The sequence below is a fragment of the Carya illinoinensis genome, chromosome 4, assembly GCF_018687715.1.
Source record: "Carya illinoinensis cultivar Pawnee chromosome 4, C.illinoinensisPawnee_v1, whole genome shotgun sequence".
NCBI lineage: Eukaryota > Viridiplantae > Streptophyta > Magnoliopsida > Fagales > Juglandaceae > Carya > Carya illinoinensis.
Genome location: NC_056755.1, coordinates 17,643,563 through 17,664,194, shown reverse-complemented (window position 1 = coordinate 17,664,194; position 20,632 = coordinate 17,643,563). Strand labels below are relative to the sequence as shown.

The following is a 20,632-nucleotide window of genomic DNA, read 5'->3' as shown; positions in this document are numbered from 1 at the left end:
ATGTAATTTTCAAAGGTATGGTATGTTATAGTAAAATAAATAATTAAAAAAATTTACAACAAATCAAAAGTTCGAATTCATGCTTTTTAACTAGTCAAAGAGTAAGAAGGCAGCCTGCTTTAATGCAACAAATGGATCAAATAGTTACAATGGAAAGTCGTGGCTGTTAGAAATATGTACTGTAATCGTCTCTGTTGACGTATTTTGTTTGAAATCTCCCCTTTCACTTCAACATCATAATGGAAGAGTTATAGGTTGATTGGAATCATGGATAGTGAAATAAGATGAGATGGTTTTAGATGAAAGTAAAATAAAATATTATTATTATTTTGAAATTTTGAAAAAATTAAATTATCTATTATATTTTTTGTAGATATTCAAAAAAAAAAATGTAATGATTAGATGAAGTAAGATGGGTTGAAGTAAGATGTGTTTGTATTTTTAAAGATAATTAAGTAGAAAGAGTTTATGAGAAAAATACTGTTATATTTATAAATGAATTATAAAAAAAATAACCTTATAAACTGACGTAATTTTGTCTAATTCGTTAGATCTATTTTATAATAAAAATAACTTTATAATCAAGTGAATCATACTAAATCAAGTCGGTTTGTGATATTACTTTCGTCTACGCCTTTTATAGTTAAATTATTTCCCTTATACAAAACAAATCTTTTGTTCCGTTAGCTTTATATGAATGCCTTTTGAAGTGAGGATTAAAATATTTTAACCAAAAATGTTGGCTTAGTGAGAAGAAGATGGCCGGCTTTCTTTTAATTTGTGTGGTAGATAAAGTTATCAAGTGAGGGAAGAATTTGAGTGAATAAAAAAAATAGATAGATGGTGAGAATTATGAGAGGTCGTGTCCGATAAAGAGATAAAGAACGTTTACCTTTCAAGCCGCATATATTATCTTATTCTTATACGACTTTCCGACCCTTTTGTTCTTTTCAAAAGTGGCTTTTCTAACCTGGTTTTATAATATTTTATATATATGTATATATATTATTCTTCTTTTTCCCACTAAATGGCAATGTCACTTTAAGGTTCTCTTATCTACATGGTTTTTGGAGGACTTTCTTTTAGAGATAGAAATTTTTTGGATATACGTACAAATATTTTCAAATATTCTCAAGTATTTGAGATATTTTATTTCTAAGTACTATTTAAATATAAAATATTTTAAATTTTTTTATTTAATCATCATTTAATTATTAAAACTTATCCAAATCTGTAAATAAAATATAAAAAATAATATAAATTTTCTAAATTTAAAATAAATATAAAAAATTATTTTCATTTTAACGTTATAATATTTTTATTCAATTTTTATACTTTTTTTTTTAAATCTAATAAAATATCTTAATTTAAATTATTTTACTAATATTTATAGATATTCTGAGATATTTTGTATCCAAACGAGTTTAAGTTAGGTTTGGATAAAAAAATATTTCATCTTATTTCATCTCATTTAATTATTACAATTTTTTCAAATTACTAAATAAAATATAATAAAAAATTTAACTTTTTTAAATCTTAAAACAATAATAATATTAAAAAATAATATTTTATATAACTTTTAACTTCATATTAACTTATTTCGTTTCAACTTACTATCTAAATCACTATCATTCAAAACTCTACGTATCTTTGCTTTATGTTCCCTTTTTACGTCTTTTAAAAAAGATGAAAATTTTCATTTTTCATTTTCTTTTAAATATGTAGTGTTGGCGTGAGGGGGGAAGCAAAGAGTACTGTTGACGGTACAATGTAGCAAAAGGCCATATCCTGCGCCATGGTTTGGTCGATGAGGGTTTTTCTTCTCTATACCTTACGTCTCCTTCGTGGTCGCTTCGTTCCCAAGGCAACCTTATTTCGATTGATGGAAAAAAGGAACAAAATTAATCAAATTGAAGAGTTTTTCCGTCCTATCTTTGCATGATATTTGTCTGCGCAATATCCTTGTTGGATTAAGCTGATGTGGCGAACCTTAAAGGAATCCTAGCTAGCGTGCAAGATCTACAAATTTCGTGTGTCATCAGGAGCATTTTAAAGAAAATATTTGGATAGAGCTCATTTCTTTGATGCATTTTCTTTAGAAAAATGCTAATTTGTCTTCGGTTTGACTTTTAGAATATTTTAATTTTTTTCAATAAAATTTATACAAAATTACTATTTATAATTCAACTCAATTCATCTTAATATTTTGAAAACTAGTCGTTAAGATCTATATGATTGGAGGATGTAAAAGCTCTGGTCAATGCATCTGATAGAATCTATGCCATTGAATGTTGTTTGGGAACATAAAATATTTTATGTGATGAGTTATTTGTTATTCGTAGATGAGATGAGATGAGATGAGTTGAAATAAAAGTTAAAAGTTGAATAAAATATTTATTTTTAATATTATTTTTATTTCAAAATTTAAAAAAATTGAATTTTTTATTTTATTTTATGTAAAAATTTAAAAAAAATTATAATAATTAAATAAAATAAAAAAAATAAAAAAATTTGTAAAATTGAACGAGGAGTCACTCGCTACGTCCTCAGTCTTAACTCGTGTTTGAATAAATGCGTGTAATTTTGAAAAAAAATATTTTTAAAATAATGAGATTACAGTAGTGGGTAGGTCCCGCAAATAAGAGGTGAGGGACGATTAGGAAGGATCCTAGAAAAATACCTCACGACTAAACCGGGTAGTGATCGAGAAATACATCGGTTAGGTGTGCAACCCATTCAACTACCTTAAGTTTGTCCGAATGGTGACATGAAAGGGATCTATAATTAAGTTACGTTCGGATTTGAAATTTGTTTCATTTTAACTCATAATTATAATTTTTTAAAATTTTTATATAAAATATAATAAGTAATTCAATTATTTTAAATTTTAAAATAATAATAATATTAAAAATAATAATTTTTTTTTTTTATTTTTATTCAACTTCTATCTTTTATTTAAAATTATTTCATCCTACCTTTAAATCCAAATTACTCATAAGTTTCCTCAGTACAGGCTATACCGTATCTACTTCTTAAAACCCAACCATCATATGGCCCACCCGTACTTACCTGGTAACTGGTCAGTCAATTTGTTTTTCAAGAATGTTTTGCAATTTTAAGAGGAAAATGACATATCCACTGGCTCCCAGCTCCCTCTTACATTTATTTTTTTATTTCTTTTACTTTATAATTAAAGAAATATTTTTTTCATAATATTATAAATTTTTTTAAAAAAATATTAAAAAAATATATAAAAAAAAAAGAACACTAATTATAACTAACAATAACTCCCAATGATAGGTGGGTGTGGTGGATATAGTGCCGTCCATTTCAAAATTGTCACGCACCAAACTTGAGTTGGCGAAATAATATAAAAAAATGTCATACTATACTATTAACGTAAAGGTAGCAGCATTGGCACCATATATTAACATATCTATCATATTAACAATTAATTAAAAAATAATTAATTTAATCAATGGCAATAGATGTTAAAATTAAAGAATATTATTATTATTATCTTTTTGGTAAAGAACCAATAATTTCTCAGTGTGTATTTTATTTCCAACTGGACGGAAAGCTCGAGAGCTAACGACAAATCGTCTGACCACGTGAAGCCCATAGAAAAAAACCTGGCGGCTATTATTGACAAAGTTATAGTTAGGTGGTATACGTATAAACCCCAAGTTGATATGTTTTTTCGCATTTCATGCGCGTGGATTCCACTTCCCTCCCAAGTCGTAATAAAACCTGATAATATACAAATCCTGTCAATTTTAAGTCCATCTCAACCCCAACTTCCCATGCATTTTCCTTTTTCTCGTGACATTTTATTAGATACGGTTGGTAGCATTATGTTTAGGGAAAAACCTTGCTTGACTTCGTCGTGGGAAAGTGAGAATAAAAATTCTATTCAACGGTCTTACTTTTCAAACGAGTCCTTATTATTGTTCTTATTCATAGGCTAAAATTACTATGATACAAATCATATTAACTTATAATTTGGATTAAAATGTTTTTTCACTATTTGAAAATATACAAAGCTTTGCATAAATGAAAGTAGATTCGTTTGCTTATTATAGCATAAGGACACCTGATTTTTTTTAAAGCTTTATATACAAACATTGGTTAATTATAAAATAGTTGTAAAAGAACAGTAGATATATTATTACCAGTCTCAAAATATAATCATATATAGTATTACTGCGTATTCATTTAAAATAATAAATAGATATGAGACTTACATGAAAAGTAATAAATTTTACTCTTTTTTTTTTAAAATGAGTGTGCGATATTTACATAACTTATGATTGTATTTAGTATTACTCATTATTTAAAATCAATAATTAAGTTAGTTTACGTACAATTTCCATTTAGAGACTGCTCATGTAAGCCCATTCACTGTAAATAGAATTTCTATTAATAATTATGCAAGTAAGGCATGCCACAAAATAAAATTTATAAATTAAGGTTGTTTGTTATGGTATATTAGTTTATAAAATTTATTTTGTTTTAAGGAAGATTCAACATCTTAAATACAACCATTTCAATTTATAAAATTTTATTATGTAATATTCTTTTTGTGAATCTGGCAATTTTTCATCTCACGGGAATCCTATTTTGAATGATAAATATTATTCATCATCTTATACTATATATTTTATATATATTTTTAAAAATTATTTCTTTTCTTCTTGTTAAATTAATTAAATTGTTCCACTTATTATCCATATAATATATACGTATCATGAAAAAAAAAACAATTAAAAGAAATTTATTAAATTTTCCTTTTTTCCCCCTTCTAAGTAAGCTTAACTTCATTAAACCAAAAAAATGACACATAAGGAGGGTGAAGTTCTCCAACAAATGCTTCAGAGTAATAAATAACAGTGTAAAATAGTGAAAAAATGAAAAAAAAGTAGATTTATTTGGAACCAAATTCTTGATCCCTACTTATATCCTACAATAAAATGTCTTCTTTTAAAAAAATAGAATTAAAGTGTTTGCATAAATGCCAACAATGAAATCATCGCTGTTAGCATTAAAGATAATGAGTATACTGTTACTTATGGTCTTGAAATGATTTTTAGAAATGTCCATGATCCCTAAAATAGTAGTCGGACTTTGAGCTGAGTCGTCGGCGAAGGGCTAACACAATAGGTGGTGGTGCGTGTAACTTGAGGAGATGAACGGAAGTACATATCCAAAGGATCTGAGGCCTTTGAAGTCACTGCGGCTGCGTGTGAAAAACAAACGCTCTGCACGGAATCCTGATTTTCTTCTGCAAATATGAAGATCAGAGATTGGAGAGACTAGAAAGGTAGTGCGTGTTGGTCGGATGTTGCTAGAAAAGCAGGAGATCGGTGAGGGTCGAGGGTCGATGTTATAGAGAGAAAACTAAAGAAAAAATTAAGGGACATAGACAAATGAAAAAGCATTAAACTGGAAAAATCTTTAAGACTGATTAGGAGAGGAGGTGGACGGAGCCGAAGCTCTGCCCAGTGTAGGGGACTAAACCTGGAAGTTGGCTGGAAAAAAACGCCTTCTAGAGAGAGAAAAAAAGGGGGAGTAGAATTTTCCTTCGAACGAGAGGAAAAAATTACCATGCTAGAAGTAGGAAGAAAACATAATTTCATGAACACGCGCACGTACAGAGCGCGTCACGGGAATTTCACAGAAAAGATAGAGATGTGGACTGACACGCACGCAAACACACTGTTCTAGTTTAGTTAAGCGAAGAGAGAGAAGGAAGCGAAGAAGCACAAAAACTCAGAAAACATAAATAAAGGGAAAGAAAAGAGTTCCAGGGTCGCGCAGGAAAACACCCCCCCATTGCACTTTCTACGTCTCCTTTTTCTCTTTTTTCCCAGTTCTTTCCAATGCTTAGGGTTCTCCAAATTCAGCACCTTTTATATAATTTTTAATGTAATGTACTATTTTCTTACGTATCCCACTTAGTGCCTGTATTCACTGAATCTTAACTGCTAAGTCTTGCTTAATTCCTCTTTAAAAATTCTTTCGCACTTCTTTTTGTTTGTGATCAATTTTCCATTTCCATTTTTGCCAACTGCTTCGTAGACTCCAGCTCTCTTCAGCATTTTCCAAAATCCCTGTAAGTTTTTTCTTTTATATTTGTAGATGTTGTCTGTTCGCTTATTATTATTGTTTTTGATTGTATGTTTAAATATGTGCATATATTTGTGTTGTTTTTTAAATATATAGGGTGTGTGAGTGTTTTTGCTGAATTATGGGGGTTGTTTGTTTTTGCTTTTGGCGATATTGTCTGTGGGTGTTTTGGATTGCTGCGCTGTGTTAACGTCAGTGACCGTGAGCTTAATTTTGCTTCTAGTTCGTTTTCAGATTCAAGGATGTCTTCTGTGATTGGTTTTGCAGGAAAAGAATGAATTGAGGAATGAGGTTGAGTATGGCATCCGTGGGTGGGAAGAGATCTGCTATGAAGTCCAAGGATTTGAAGATCTCTGCACTGGTTTTGGTGTGGTTCTTGTGGATCTGGGAGGCTCCTGTTTCGCGTGGAGAGACTAATCCAAGTGATGGTAAGGGTCTTTCGATTTTGTTTCCTGCGTATTCGTCAGCATTATGATTCTTTTTGTGTTACCTGTTTGGCTGCTGAGAAATTGTTGCAAAAATGAATAGAAATCAAAGGGAAATAGTATTTTCATGCCGACTTCGAGTCCTATGATTGCAAATTTTCACCGAGAATTTGGTCAAATAGCTCGGTCTAGCGCAGCTTATTCATGGTTTTTGTTTCTTAGGGGAATAATAGTTGTATATAATAATTCTGAATTTAACTTTACTTCTTTCTTTCCCATGTTTTAATGGCTACCAAATAAAACCTTTAGTTTATATCATTTTGCTTTGAGTTTTCTGGAGATGGACCGCCAATCTGAACAAATTCTTAGCTGGCAATCTTTCATAATAGTAATGCTTAACCTTTTTTCAATCAAAGTTTTCCAGTGCCAATAAAGTTTCTTGGTGTTGTAGCACCACAAATTCCACCTTCATTGGGCTTAGGACATTCAGGGTGGGGGGCTATTTAGTATGAGCCTTCAGAACCACCCCCGTTAGAGATAATATCAAATTAAGAATAACCAACAAAGAACCCAATGATAAAGGCTCACAGCTTATAAAGATATGCCAAAGGCATTGATTTGGGACAAAATATGGTTAAAGATTTTGTGATGAAAGATTCTGTGAAAGAGATAAAGTGAGACAAAGGATTGAATAAAAGAAGTGATCCACAGGATCGATCCTGGCCTTAGATGAGGGCTTTGATACCATGAAAGAAGTTGAAATATCATATAAACTGAAATGGCAAAGAGATGAGAAATAGGGAGAGATTTTTTTTTTTTTAATATTTTTATTTATAAGTAAATTAGGGAGAGATTTTATGGGCTACATCTTTCTTATTATCAATTGTGGTTGAGTACAAAGTATAGGCCCCTATTTATAGGGAAATTACATGGAGATGATAATAAGGTAAATATCTTGATCTTGTTTTCTATAATCAAATATATTGATCATGATGAAAATCAAATCAAAATTTTGATTTGATATTATCTCTAACACCCTCAATAGAAACAATGAAGGGAAAGTGTCTGCAACACTGTTTTTTTATGTTGTTTCTATCAATCAGAACTAACATTATCTAGTGTTAATTCCGTTGAATCAGTGGCTGCAATCAATAACCTATATGTTGCAATGGGCTCCCCCCTTCTTCCTGGATGGGTTGCTACTGGTGGAGACCCATGTGGTGAAGCTTGGCAAGGCGTGGTGTGTACGAATACAGACATAATGGGAATGTATGGAAACCCCTATTCTGACAATGTACATCCATTGATATTTTCTAAATGTGGTTAACTGTCAGCTCTATTTGGATATGTGGGTTACAGTGTTCTTAATGGCGCTAATTTGGGAGGAGAACTGGGTGGTAATTTAAGATTGTTTGCTTCTATTAAAGCAATGTAAGTCTCTCTCTCTCTCTTTCTTTCTCTCTCTCTCTGCATCCTGCATGCACACACATTGTGATTGTGATATTTACAGTTGGGGATATATGGTAGACTTCATCATCTATTTCTTCCAATTTATTTATTGATTTTTCATATCGTGCCTGATTCTGCAGTAGGAGTTCCTTGAATGACTTGATAGACAAGTTCTAGTGGTTGGGGAGCCTACATCCAGGGCCCAGTTTAATTATTTTATAAATAATACTTGTAACATGCCTTTCATCAATAAATGCAAAGCTGAGTGTGTCATTTGTAGATCCATTTTCTTATTCTTCATTGCTTGTTGGAGTATCCTGATGTAATCAATCCGAGTTCGAGCAAGTAGTGCCTGGTCAAACATGGCTCGATTATTAAAAAATAAGGCTCGAGCTCAACTCAAACTTAAATTGAGTTTTTTTGGATGTCTGAACTCGACTTGAATAAGACATTCTCATATCCAAACTTGACTCGAGACTCGACTATAAATCAAGCCGAGCGTTTAGTTGAGCACTCGACTCAATTCAACTCAACTCAACTCGACTCATATTTATTAAAAAATAAAATAATAAAATATTTTACTCACATTTTACAATTAGAATACCTTAGGAGTTAGGGGTTGGATCAAGTGGTAAAGGCTTTGGTCTTAGTGGTATGCTCCCTCCAAGTCTAAGGTTCAAATTTTCTTGGGTGCAAACAATTCCTTGGAGCTATAGGACTAGAGGATTTTCTCCTTGAATTACTCGAGGTGTACTTACGGGAAACTCCTTGCCGAGGGCCTGTGTACCCCCACGATTAGTTGAGACGCTGTTCTCGGACACTTATTGCCAATAAAAAAAAAAAAAAAACAATTAGATACAAAGTTATTCTCACAATTACAATTATTGACAAATACAATTAAATGGCTACAACACCATATGACTATTTGGCTCTTATCCAACTCTAATCAATTATACTTGTTACTCGTAGAAAGTATCAGTATATTCATAACATTTACAGTCATACTCATTAAATGGTGAATTATATATACACACATATATATTCATCGTAAGTACTACATATTCATATATAGGGAACTATATACATATATATCATAATGTATTTTTATATATTAATATATGTGTGTGTGTTAATGTATGAGCAAGCTAACGAGTTGAGATGAGCTTTATATGAGCATGCTCGCGAACTTTAATCGAGTCAGATGAGTTTTATACTAGTTTGTATAATTTAATAATTGAGTCTAATTTTTTTTGTTTATGAACAACTTATTTAATAATCGAATTGAGTCAACCCCTAGGGGTTGGCTCAAGTGGTAAAGACCTTGGGCTTGGAGGTATGCTCTCGCCAGGTCTAAGATTCAAATCCCCTTGGGTGCAAACAATTTTTAGGGGTCATTGGATTGGGGGATTTTTTTCTCGAATTACCTGAAGTGCATTTGGGGAAAACTCATTGTCGAGGGCTTGTGCACCCCAGGGATTAGTCGGGTCATTGTTCCTGGATACCTGGTGCTAATAAAAAAAAAAAAAATTGAATGGAGTCAAGTTTGAGTTTAGGGTAATGATACCCTTACACCTCCTTTACTACTGCTTTACCATCTAGTTATTTTTTTTCCTCTTTTTGCTATTTGAATCTGGATTAAAAATCCCATAACCTGACCTTCTTGCATGATCTAGAAGAAAACAAATTCAATCAACCAACATAATCACATAATTTAATTAAAAATAAATTGAATTTTATAAAATTTGATTGAAATTTACTAAAAATTAAATCTTAATTAAAAAAATTTACTAGTAAAAGAAGGTCAATTTTTATAAAATTGAATTTATTTTTAATTAAATTACGTGATTATGTTAGTTGATTGAGTTTATTTTTTTCTACATTATGCAAGAAGGTAATTTTATGAGATTTTCAATCTAGATTCAAAGAGCAAAAGTAAAAAATAGAATAGTTGGATAGCAAAGCAGTAGAAAAGGAAATGTAAGGCTATCATTACCCTTGAGTGTAATCAAGCTGAGTTCGAGCTGCCTATCGGTTAGCATTGTTTATTAACAGCCCTAATCCCGATGCCTATTTTGAATGTTCTGTCAGTTTCATTTATCAAGCTGGCTGATGTGTCCTGTATGCATGAAATATTAGATATAAGAAGTGAAAGACAAGTCAGGAACCGAGTCTTTACGTTTATGTTATGGGGTCTTATGGGTATTAGGCAGTCATCTTTCTCTTTGATACATTTGTGGGACTTTTTTTTTTTTCTTTGCAGAGATCTAAGCAACAACCACATTGGGGGCAGCATTCCGACCACGTTGCCATCTACCATGCAAAACTTGTATGCATTAGTCTTTGGCCAAATTAAAATTTAATTTCTGTAAATATTATATCTGCCTGAGTATGTATCTGTTCTGCATTCCAATGCAAAAGATATAATAATCTTTGCCCCTTGGCAGTTTTCTTTCAGCTAACCAGTTCAGTGGAAGCATCCCGAGTTCTTTATCCTCTTTAACTCAACTGTCAGCCATGTAATTTTTTCCTTGTCTACTTTCCTGTTTTGCTGGTTCTTACTGGACGTCTAGAAGTCATCCCAATTTTCATAAGCCTATTTGTTTTTTGCCTTTTCAGGTCTCTTAATGACAATCATTTATCTGGAGAAATACCGGATGCCTTTCAATCTCTGACAGGGTTGATCAATCTGTAGGATCTCATTTATATCTGGCAACCTTCTCATGTCCAGATTAACTTTATAGGCTATTTATAGATTTGTGGTTGATGGAGTCACTTATCTTTGTGCAGAGATTTGTCCAGTAACAATTTGAGTGGGGAACTCCCTCCTTCTCTTGAAACTTTGTCTTCTCTGACCACCCTGTAAGTATTTTGTCTTGGTAAGGCTGTTTAGATCTGCTTTATCTCCAACTATAGTGCTAACTTCGTAGTTGTCAGGCGCTTGCAGAGCAATCAGCTTTCTGGGACCCTTGATGTTTTACAAGATCTGCCTCTGAGAGATTTGTATTCTTCTCAACAATTGCTTTAATTAGAAGAAATCTCATTTTCTTATATTTTTAATTTGAGAATCATGCAGAGGTTTTATAAATTTGTAGGATAATGTTGCCTTATCATGCTTCAATTGCTTATACTTGTTTTTTTCCCTAATGAAAACTGTCCCTCTTGTTTAACAGGAATATTGAAAATAATCAGTTCTCTGGACCAATACCTGAGAAGTTGCTAAGCATTCCAAACTTCAGGTGAGAACCCTGAGCCTTCAATTAATTGGTTTATTTCCATTTGAAATATGAGTCTATGATCATCAAATATGACCTGTGTTGGAAAAGAGAGAGATTTCAATAATTGAAGTGCGTTCCACCAATTTAGAATTTTTCTGAAACGAAGATTCTTTCCTGACCTTTACAGGAAGAGTTTCTTAAGACTTGACAGCTTAGAAATAGCTATAGATAGATAAAAGAAATTGATGTAGCGCATTCCATGTTTTTCTGATTTCTGCTGTCATTGGCAAAAAAATGACCAATGTTAGCTCCCTTTAAACTAGCAGGTATGGAAACCTTATTGGATAAACTAACGAACTACCTTTAGATTTGGGGCTCTTTTTCTTGGCACAATAGCTGGTGATAATTAGACAAAATATAAATTCTTCCCGTCTTGCAAATTTTCGCTTCGCATGGGTTTCCATGCAGCAGGCCCACAATGTCAACATATCTACCATTCATGTTTCTGAGCAGCTTTAAGAACAATCGATGTTGTGATATATACATACCTCTACAATAACATTATACTTACCAATGGCTGTACTTTTGCTACCACAGCTGCAGCTGTCAAATTTCATTTTATTGGCTTGCAGTTTACATTTCTGTCTTCAGCATTGATTTAATTCTGCATTATGTTGTTGTCAACAGAAGAGGAAACAGCATTCCATGTAGTTATGCTTGTTAGTTTGCGCACCTGTTTTACTAATATTTGATAATTGCTATTCAGGAAAGATGGAAACCCATTCAATACTACCGCTCCTCCAGTAACTCCACCTACATCCCCATTAAAACCTCCACCAGTGGGTCCAGCACCTCCATTTTTTAAGGGACTATCTCCTGAACGCACACCTGCGAAACAGGCTAATGGACCATCTGCAACAGGGGGATTGAATTCTGAAAAAACAAAGAAAGTTTGGACCACTAAGCGGGTGGTTGGAATATCAATTGCAGCGGTGTTTTTCCTGGTGATTCTGGCCCTGGGACTTGCACTCCTTATCCCATGGTTTAGCAGACGAAGGGAGGAGGACAGATTTTCCAGGCTACCTCAGATAGGTGCATATGAATTCGACAGGCAGAATCTTAGAGACAATGGATCTTTATCTCCACCAAACAATGAGAAAGGTAAAAAAGTATTTCTGATTTCCCAATCAATTTACTATTAAGTTATCCGGCGCCTAATCATAATGTTTGTTCCATTATTAATTTTTTTTATGCATGGCTGGATTTTTGAACAGTTCAAAAGGGGGCAGTTGTGAGGCCAAAGGACGACCATCAGGCAGAGACTAGAAGAGTAGAAGCGATTGCAAAATCAGAGGATGAGAAAGAGAGAAATGTGCAGAGATGGGGTACACTACCAAAGGAGGACCATGCGATAGACATGAGGCCAAATGATATGCAACTAATGCATCTTACCCCTCCTCCTCCCCCTTCCCCTCCACCACCTCCTCCACCTCCTGTTGAGAAGGTCATTGCAGCGCCAAAATTGCCTGCCGAAGTGACTAGAATGAAACTTCCCTCCAAGACTCTATATCCCCCCACCCGTGCGAAGTCTTTCACAATTGCATCCCTTCAGCAATATACAAACAGCTTCTCACAAGAAAATTTTATAGGAGAAGGAATGTTGGGGACTGTTTATAGGGCACAGCTTCCTGATGGGAAGGTTCTATCTATAACTATGATTTCATTAATTTATAGCAACTACTTTTTTGTGGATTACTGACTGGAACGTAACTTGGGCTTTCATTACCTGAAGCATTTTTTGCTCCTTTTTCTTCTAGCAATTTGACGATTCTCAATATTCTTCTTGTACGCTCTTTTCCTTTTATTAAACATATAGGGTTTTATCTTTATAGCCTCCAAGTATTCGTATTACTGACTAAAAACTAAATATGAGATATAACTGAGCTTGTATTGGAATTGAAAACATAGAAGAGGAATGGGAGCACTAGTTTAGTAATATTCATGCTACAACATCATCTCAAATAACCTTACAGGAAGTAGTGCGAAAGTCATTTTATTCATTTCAGTTACCACATCATCAATTGCTGTTTTGACGTTCCCTGATTCTTAAAATCGTGCACAGTATGAAATGTATGAAAATTGTTTTGGAAACATAACTAGTTCTTAGTTGCCTCTGGTATTGTACTTGTAGGATGATGTTAGGGGTTTGTTTCTCGGTTACTTGGTTGCTTTTACTGATTTTCTTTCAGGATACACATTATTTTCACAATAATAAATTATCTCACTTTTCTAGTAATAATTACATTCTGTGCCCCACACAGTTGCTCACATCTTTATGTATTTGCATTAAAACAGCTTGCTATATAGAAGTTAGTGCTGAAAGATAGTCAAACCCCTTTATTACGATTTCATGTTTATCGTCAGAAATAAATCCTTACCATGCCAAATTTGACTATCATCCTATTCAGTGACTGTTTTTCTATTTTACTGTGGATTCTGCTGTTTTGACTTCTTGTTCATCAAAGGATTATTGTATCATTTAATCATAAAAAGCTTTTTGTATTTATACGCTTTCTGTATTCATTATGGAGGTAGCCAATCTAATATGTTCTGAATTGTTTCTCTCACTCATATGTGCTGCAATTGTTTTATGTTTTGCTTAGAATGGTTTCTGATACTTACATTTGATCTTTTTGGATTCTTTTGTAGCTACTTGCAGTCAAGAAACTGGACAAGAAGGCTTCCAGTCAGAAGGACGATGATTTTCTGGAACTGGTAAACAACATTGATAGAATCCAACATGCCAATGTTGTTGAGCTTATCGGTTACTGTGTAGAGCATGGTCAAAGGCTTCTGATCTATGAGTATTGCAGTAATGGGACGCTGCATGATACACTACACTCAGATGATGAACTTAAAAAGAAACTGTCTTGGAATGCCCGCATTCGGATGGCACTTGGAGCTGCAAGAGGCTTAGAGTAAGTCAAATAACCATTGAAATGATAGTTTGTGATCCAACTTGTTAACTTCGCTACTAATAATGGGTTTAAAACATACATCTTCCAATTGTGGCCAGATGTAACAGATTGAGTAATCTGTACGTCTTAAAAGCGAATGTAATCCTGTTAAGGCCCAGACATGCGCAAACATGATACTATCAGTGGTTGGGAATTTTTAGCTAATTTTTCTGAAATGATGAACAAAAATATATTGAGTAAATAGCAGATATAAAATAATTAGTGGATATGAACAGATCATCATGGACAATAACTCCTATATCACTTTAAGAGGTCATGAATTTGGTTCATCTCTTGGGTTGAAAGGTGGGATCAAGTGTGAATGAAATATAATGTTTTACATTGGTTGAGCAAAGGAAATTTTACTAGTACTGTTCTCAGATCTCAAATTAATCTATAATTTAGTCAACATACAATTGAATAAGAGAATATGCGCAGGAGAGTTATCCTTCTTTTGTTGTGGCATGAATATTTAAAAAGAGTCGTGCCCTGTTTCTAGTACTGATTTCGTTGTGTGTTGTGTGTGAAGGTATTTGCATGAAGTCTGTCAGCCTCCTGTCATACACAGGAATTTTAGGTCTGGAAACGTTCTTCTTGATGATGATCTTTCGGTGCATGTATCTGATTGTGGTCTGGCTCCATTAATAGCATCAGGCTCTGTAAGTCAGGTAAGTCATAATCCTTATAGATAGAGAGGTTTCTTGCTTCTATGGATATAGATGAGTAAACATTATTTCTTTTAGAACTTGTGGGGAGCCTATTTTCTTAGTTTAATGTTGGATTGGCGCACAGTTGATGATTATTATCATCATTGCTGCCACCATAACTGTCTAAAGTTATTTAATTTCAGCTATCAGGAAGTCTGTTAACAACTTACGGTTATGGAGCTCCAGAATTTGAGTCTGGAATTTATACTGAGCAAAGTGATATTTACAGCTTTGGAGTGGTTATGTTGGAACTTTTAACCGGTCGGATTTCCTATGACAGGTACAAATCATGACAAAATTGTTCTTAAGATTTGCTTGTGCTTTTTTTATGCAATGAAGATTTTATCTTCCTCAACTTTTGGACAGGTCACGGACTCGTGGGGAGCAATTTCTGGTGAGATGGGCAATACCCCAGCTTCATGACATTGATGCATTATCAAGGATGGTTGATCCTGCTCTCAATGGAGAATACCCAGCCAAATCTGTGTCAAACTTTGCAGACATTATTGCTCGTTGTGTTCGGGTGAGCAAAGTTGTTGATTTTGAGGATTTCAGTAAGACCGGTTTCGGCCATAATGGGGGGACTCCTCTGGGTCCTGACTATCCTTTTGTGGGTACAATTGGGTTAATGCATAAATGCTTCAAAAAGCTTGAATAGAATAAGAGCTTAGAGTGACAAATATACAACCAAATTTTCTCTCAGATTCAGGGTGGAACCAGAATTTCCAAGACAACCAGAATTTCATGTTAGAGGGGCCAAAGTATAAATGAGAAAATAAGATTCTTATATAAGCAAATGGGCTTATGTTAATTTTTATGAGTCAAACCTGCACACCCACACACACACACACACACACACACACACACACACACACACACATATTTGTTAGAGTCCTCCCCTGGTTCCGTGTCTGCTTAGATTGATTATGCTCTTCCATCCAACTGATTTCCTAAACTGAAGCATAATTTGCAGTCTCAGCCAGAATTCAGGCCACCAATGTCTGAAGTTGTCCAAGACTTACTGAACATGATAAGGAAGGAGTCAAACGGCAGTGGATCAAATGGAGACTGAGTTAGATTAGGGAAAGCGACTTCAGCTTATGAACGATGAAGTTGCATAAATTACTCTGCAGGATGACAAACCAAGAAGACAAGCTACCCTGAACCGGCTGCAGATGAATGCTTGGGCTCACAACCAAAACTGTTACCTAGGAGTCTTCCTGTCAGCCGCAGAACTTTTTGGTCCTGAAGAGTCCTCCAATTCTTATGGTCCGTTATTCTTGATCATTCTATTGTATTGATGAAACAAAACAAAGATGTGTGTACCCCCATAAATGTGCTAACTAATTGTTTCATAGTTTTTTTTAAAAAAATGAAATTTTTTCTTCCTGTTGTATCCTTTTGAGTCGTGATTCAAGTAGCATGGCTTTGCTAATTGATATGAGTTCAATTATTTTGTTACTTGTCCATTTAAATGCCGTTTGGATGGTGAGTTGAGATGAGATGAGTTGACTTGAAAGTTTAATAAAATATTGTTAAAATATTATTTTTTAATATTATTATTATTTTAAAATTTGAAAAAGTTAAAGTCTTTATTATTATTTATATGAAAATTTTGAAAAGTTATAATAATGAAATAAAATGATATGAAATACTTTCACTATCCATTTGAGTAGAAAAGAGATGCCGTCTATTTCTTAGCATTAGCATGGTTTTATATGTCAATATTTCGCTTAAACCGTCACATCAGAACATATAATTAGAGATGATCTTCACTATTTCTCTTAAAAATTTGATAAGAATCCGGATTCTATTTACTAAAGTTTTGACTCATAGAGCTGGTAACCCAATTGTCTTAAAGAATACACCGTATGCATTTGTGGGAATAGATAGCACGATCAAAGGTCCGTTTGTATCTTGTATGGAACCTAAGTGAAGGAAATGGGAGACATAATGTGTTATGATCTTAATGGTTAAAAGTTTAATCAAATTAGTATCCAACAATCTTAAGATTTTTGAATCAATAGTTGGATCTTTAACAATTAGTATTAGAGTAGGGATCATGTCATGGAGGAGTCGACCTATAGGTTGAATTAAAATGCTTTGGTATTATGTATGAGCATAGTGTTAAGTCATTGAATGCTGATAGATGAGTAAAGTTGCCAAAAGGGAGAGAGCTATCACTGAATTAGTGTTAATTGAGTGGGTCACCATAAACGTCGGATTCGGAAGTATGGTAGAATGTTATAATTATGAGGGTTAAAAGTTTAATGAAATTAGTATCCAATAGTCCTAGGACTTTTATGGGACTATTTCACAAGTACAAGTCACGGAGAGAGCAACTTATAGGCTATATAAAAATGTCTTGGTATCTTTAATCTTCAGGATCATAACATTCCACCATGCTTATTTCCAAATCATGGAAATATGAGTTCAAGGAAAGTCCATCGACTTAGTAAGCAGTAAAGCTATACTAGTGTGTAGAATATGAGCCAATTACAGAATGTAGAGATTTCACATTTCTTGTAAAATAACAAAATTGAATTTTCATGTAACAAAACAATAAGAAAATACCTTTGACATAAGCATAACTGAAACATCATAATAGAAACAAAGGTTGTGTTTACCTTCGGTTGTGCATCTTGGTGGCCAATCGAGCGGAATGGAAAGTGAAATCTTCTCCAATTAAACATGATGAGTCGTCATGCTTAGTTTATATTTTTTCCCCAAAGGTCGTGTTTAACTTTGGTTTTCAGATTCCTTGGTTGAAGAATTAAGTAATTATGGCGGGAGGTTAGATCATCATTTTCTTTCGCTACAGTAAAATATATATGTTCTTACTCTCATTTAAGCTTTCAATATTGGTATCAGAGTCTTGTTTCCATGTCATATTGCTTAGTATAACATTGTTCTCCATTGTCATGCTTAGTTTATATTTTTTCTCTATGCATCAAATTTTATTTCAGTATTTTATCTTAATGTGATGTTCACATTTGAATGGAGAATAAATTATCTATTGAAAATTATTCTCTTTCTTACTTCGGAGGCTATACTATGGGGTGTTGCGCCTAAATTTTGACTCAAACTAGTGATAAAAAAATTCAGGACAATTTTACATGCACGTATACATGTATTGTAGTACTTAACAGGGTCGAATCCACATGGATTGACATATATGATAAGAAAAATAAATTCAAACAATGAAAAGAAATTACTAAAAGGAACGTGCAATCCAATAGAGGAGAAAATTACTAAGATGAATATTTTTAAAATAACAGAATAAAACTAAAATGATAAAATAAATTGATATGGAGAAGGACTAAGGTTTTGAGGATCCATATAATAATCTAGAATATTATTTTCAATTGATTTACTTCAATTAAAGTAAAATAATGATTCCATTTAATTGAAAGATTTAGCATTTAAGGTCAAGAAAAATAGTCACTAATGATTAAGTATGAATGATTGATAGTTAAAACACTCACAAACTCATTTGAATATCACATAGCTTTTTTCAAGTATTCAATATATTCGAAAATCACAATAAATCAAGATAAATATATAGATAATCAAAATATCCAACAATTAAACCATTCAATTGATCAAACTCATAATATAAATTCTAATATTGATTTGAACACAATGTCTAAACCATTAGACTTTACTTCTAATCTTAGTACAAAAGTTTAGCCAATTATGTTCATCACAAGAACTATGGAAATTAAATAAATATTTTCAATGATAAAACTAGGATAAAACACAAAATTTAACACAAGAAAAATAACCCTCCAAAGAGAATGGAGAGAAAATAGAGCCAAAAGAACTCCCTTCATGGAAGTGCAGCGTGTTCCGTCTTCATCAAAGTCAGTCAAAACTCCAAACCTCTCTCTCACCAAAACTTCCTGCTGCGTGTCCTACTTCTCTCACCAAAGCCAATCCACCCAAGCCTAAGCTCCAGATGAAAACTTCTCTCTCGTGCTGAATGAAGTGCAGCGTAGTGCTGTAGCCTTTGTTTGTAAGTCCCCTAAAACCAGAGCCTCTTTTTTTCGTCGTTTTCCTCTTAATTCGTCCACAGCTCCCTTGCCAGCAGTCCAGCGTCTCAATCGCTCAAGCCTAGCATCCCCTCCTACTGCATAATCTCTCTCCAGGCCCCAGCAAGAGAAAACTAGCTCCAGATCTCACGCCCAGAAGCTTTCCGTGTACTGCACAGCAACTCATCCTCTCCACTTGTTTCTATCCCCCAGCTCTTTTTTTCCTCTCCCAAAGAAAATAGACCAGAAGCCCAAAGACCCCTTGTCACTCTCACTCCCCTGGTTCCCCAAAAAGGCCCTACTCTTCGTCTGTAACCCAAATGAAAAACCCCTCCAAGCGTGCCTTAGTCCTTCCATTTTTCTTTCTTTTTGTCTGGCCTCCCCCTCGAACCTAGCCTGTCTTTCCTTCTTGTTTTCACTCCCTTTTGCCTCAGTCTTGTTGTACGTTTCCTTTTTCTTTCAAAGCTCCTCTTGCTTTTTAGTCTCCAGCCTTCCCAGAGCCTCTTCTCGTGTAAGAGTCAGTCTTAGCATTTCTCCTTTCTCCAGCGTCCGGGTAAAAAATGGCTCCCATTCGATCTCTCCCATGCCTCTCATTTCAGGACAAGGGTAAAACAGAATTCCTCAAGACCATAAGGTACTGTTTAGCTATTGAAAATTTTTATCTCAAACATAAAATTCTCATCTTATCATTATAATTTTTTCAAAATTTCATATAAAATATAATAAACAATTTAAATTTTTCTTAATTTTTTCAAATTTCAAAATAATAATAATATTAAAATATAATATTTTAATATTTAATTTTAAAATTCAAAATTTTCATATGAAAATTTTTAGTAGCCAAGTAGAACAAGTCTCCCAAAAAAACAAGCTATCCCCCTCCTTTTCTGTCCATGTCTTGCATTTTGAGCAATGGCCAAAAGTTTGCAGTGCGTGTTGCTTCTTGTTGTTTTAAAAAATAGTTAATGTGTTGAGAGGAATTGAAATGAATTGTCGTGCACTATTTATTTGAATGGTTAATGTTCAAAAATTGAGAAAGACATAAAAAATAAAAATAAATAAAATAAAATAAAAAACAAGAATAGAATATAAAAAATATGTTATGCATGAGATGAAATATTGTTTGATTAAATCATAAGTTATAAAGTCAAGCATAAATCATGATATTGATAAACTTAAATCACAATTCAGATTTATGCCTATTAACTATTTTTTAATCTAAAACCAATAATAATGTCATGAAATAATTAAAATATATTAGTTCTAAATGTATGAAATATGCAATATTCTAGCTCAATCACACTCTTCAACTAGCATTTTGCTAATCCTTAAGAAAAATAGTGAAAATTAATTAAGATAAATATTGCATAAAACTCAAAATCCAAACAAAAGCAATCAAACGTAATTCTGAATTCTCACAAAAGTCGATTCATGACTAATCAACACCAGAAGTTATATCCACAAGGACAGTCTCAACATTTGTTCATATAGAATTAGGGAAAATGTCTTAGAACTCGGGTGTGTGTGTGGCTAAACCGCGGTGTGTTCCTTATTAATAAGCACGATTTATCGTAGGATTTTTCAACCTTAAGATTAATCATTATTGATTCTAACTACCTCAAAATCCAAGGGACTAGCAGTTTTCACGCTAACCCTGTTTAA

The 20,632-nt window shown here is 33.3% G+C and overlaps 1 protein-coding gene across 3 annotated transcripts; it reads left to right on the top strand.

The window, feature by feature from the left end:
• Positions 1-5,765: 5,765 nt before the first annotated feature.
• LOC122307604 (protein STRUBBELIG-RECEPTOR FAMILY 3-like) lies at positions 5,766-16,335 on the top strand. 3 transcript variants are annotated; one of them, XM_043120573.1, is made up of 18 exons: positions 5,769-5,925; positions 6,079-6,112; positions 6,394-6,554; positions 7,691-7,820; positions 7,911-7,982; positions 10,261-10,326; positions 10,445-10,516; positions 10,617-10,688; positions 10,788-10,859; positions 10,935-11,000; positions 11,171-11,236; positions 11,982-12,376; positions 12,490-12,914; positions 13,925-14,193; positions 14,762-14,900; positions 15,083-15,219; positions 15,306-15,462; positions 15,901-16,335. In XM_043120573.1, exons 3-18 carry the CDS (start codon positions 6,413-6,415, stop codon positions 16,009-16,011), a joined length of 2,391 nt encoding a protein of 796 aa, XP_042976507.1. In that variant the 5' UTR covers positions 5,769-5,925; positions 6,079-6,112; positions 6,394-6,412; the 3' UTR covers positions 16,012-16,335. The 3 variants fall into 3 exon arrangements, with proteins under 3 accessions (XP_042976506.1, XP_042976509.1, XP_042976507.1); XM_043120572.1 differs by having other exon boundaries at positions 5,766-6,112; XM_043120575.1 differs by having other exon boundaries at positions 5,767-6,112; positions 15,913-16,335.
• Positions 16,336-20,632: the final 4,297 nt, after the last annotated feature.

Bases quoted from the DNA above. Each gene is read 5' to 3' on its own strand.
- LOC122307604 (XM_043120572.1), top strand. From the start codon at position 6,413: ATGAGGTTGAGTATGGCATCCGTGGGTGGGAAGAGATCTGCTATGAAG. The intron at 7,983-10,260 runs GTAAGTCTCTCT...TTTTCTTTGCAG, and splicing joins TTTGCTTCTATTAAAGCAAT to AGATCTAAGCAACAACCACA. The intron at 15,220-15,305 runs GTACAAATCATG...ACTTTTGGACAG, and splicing joins GGTCGGATTTCCTATGACAG to GTCACGGACTCGTGGGGAGC.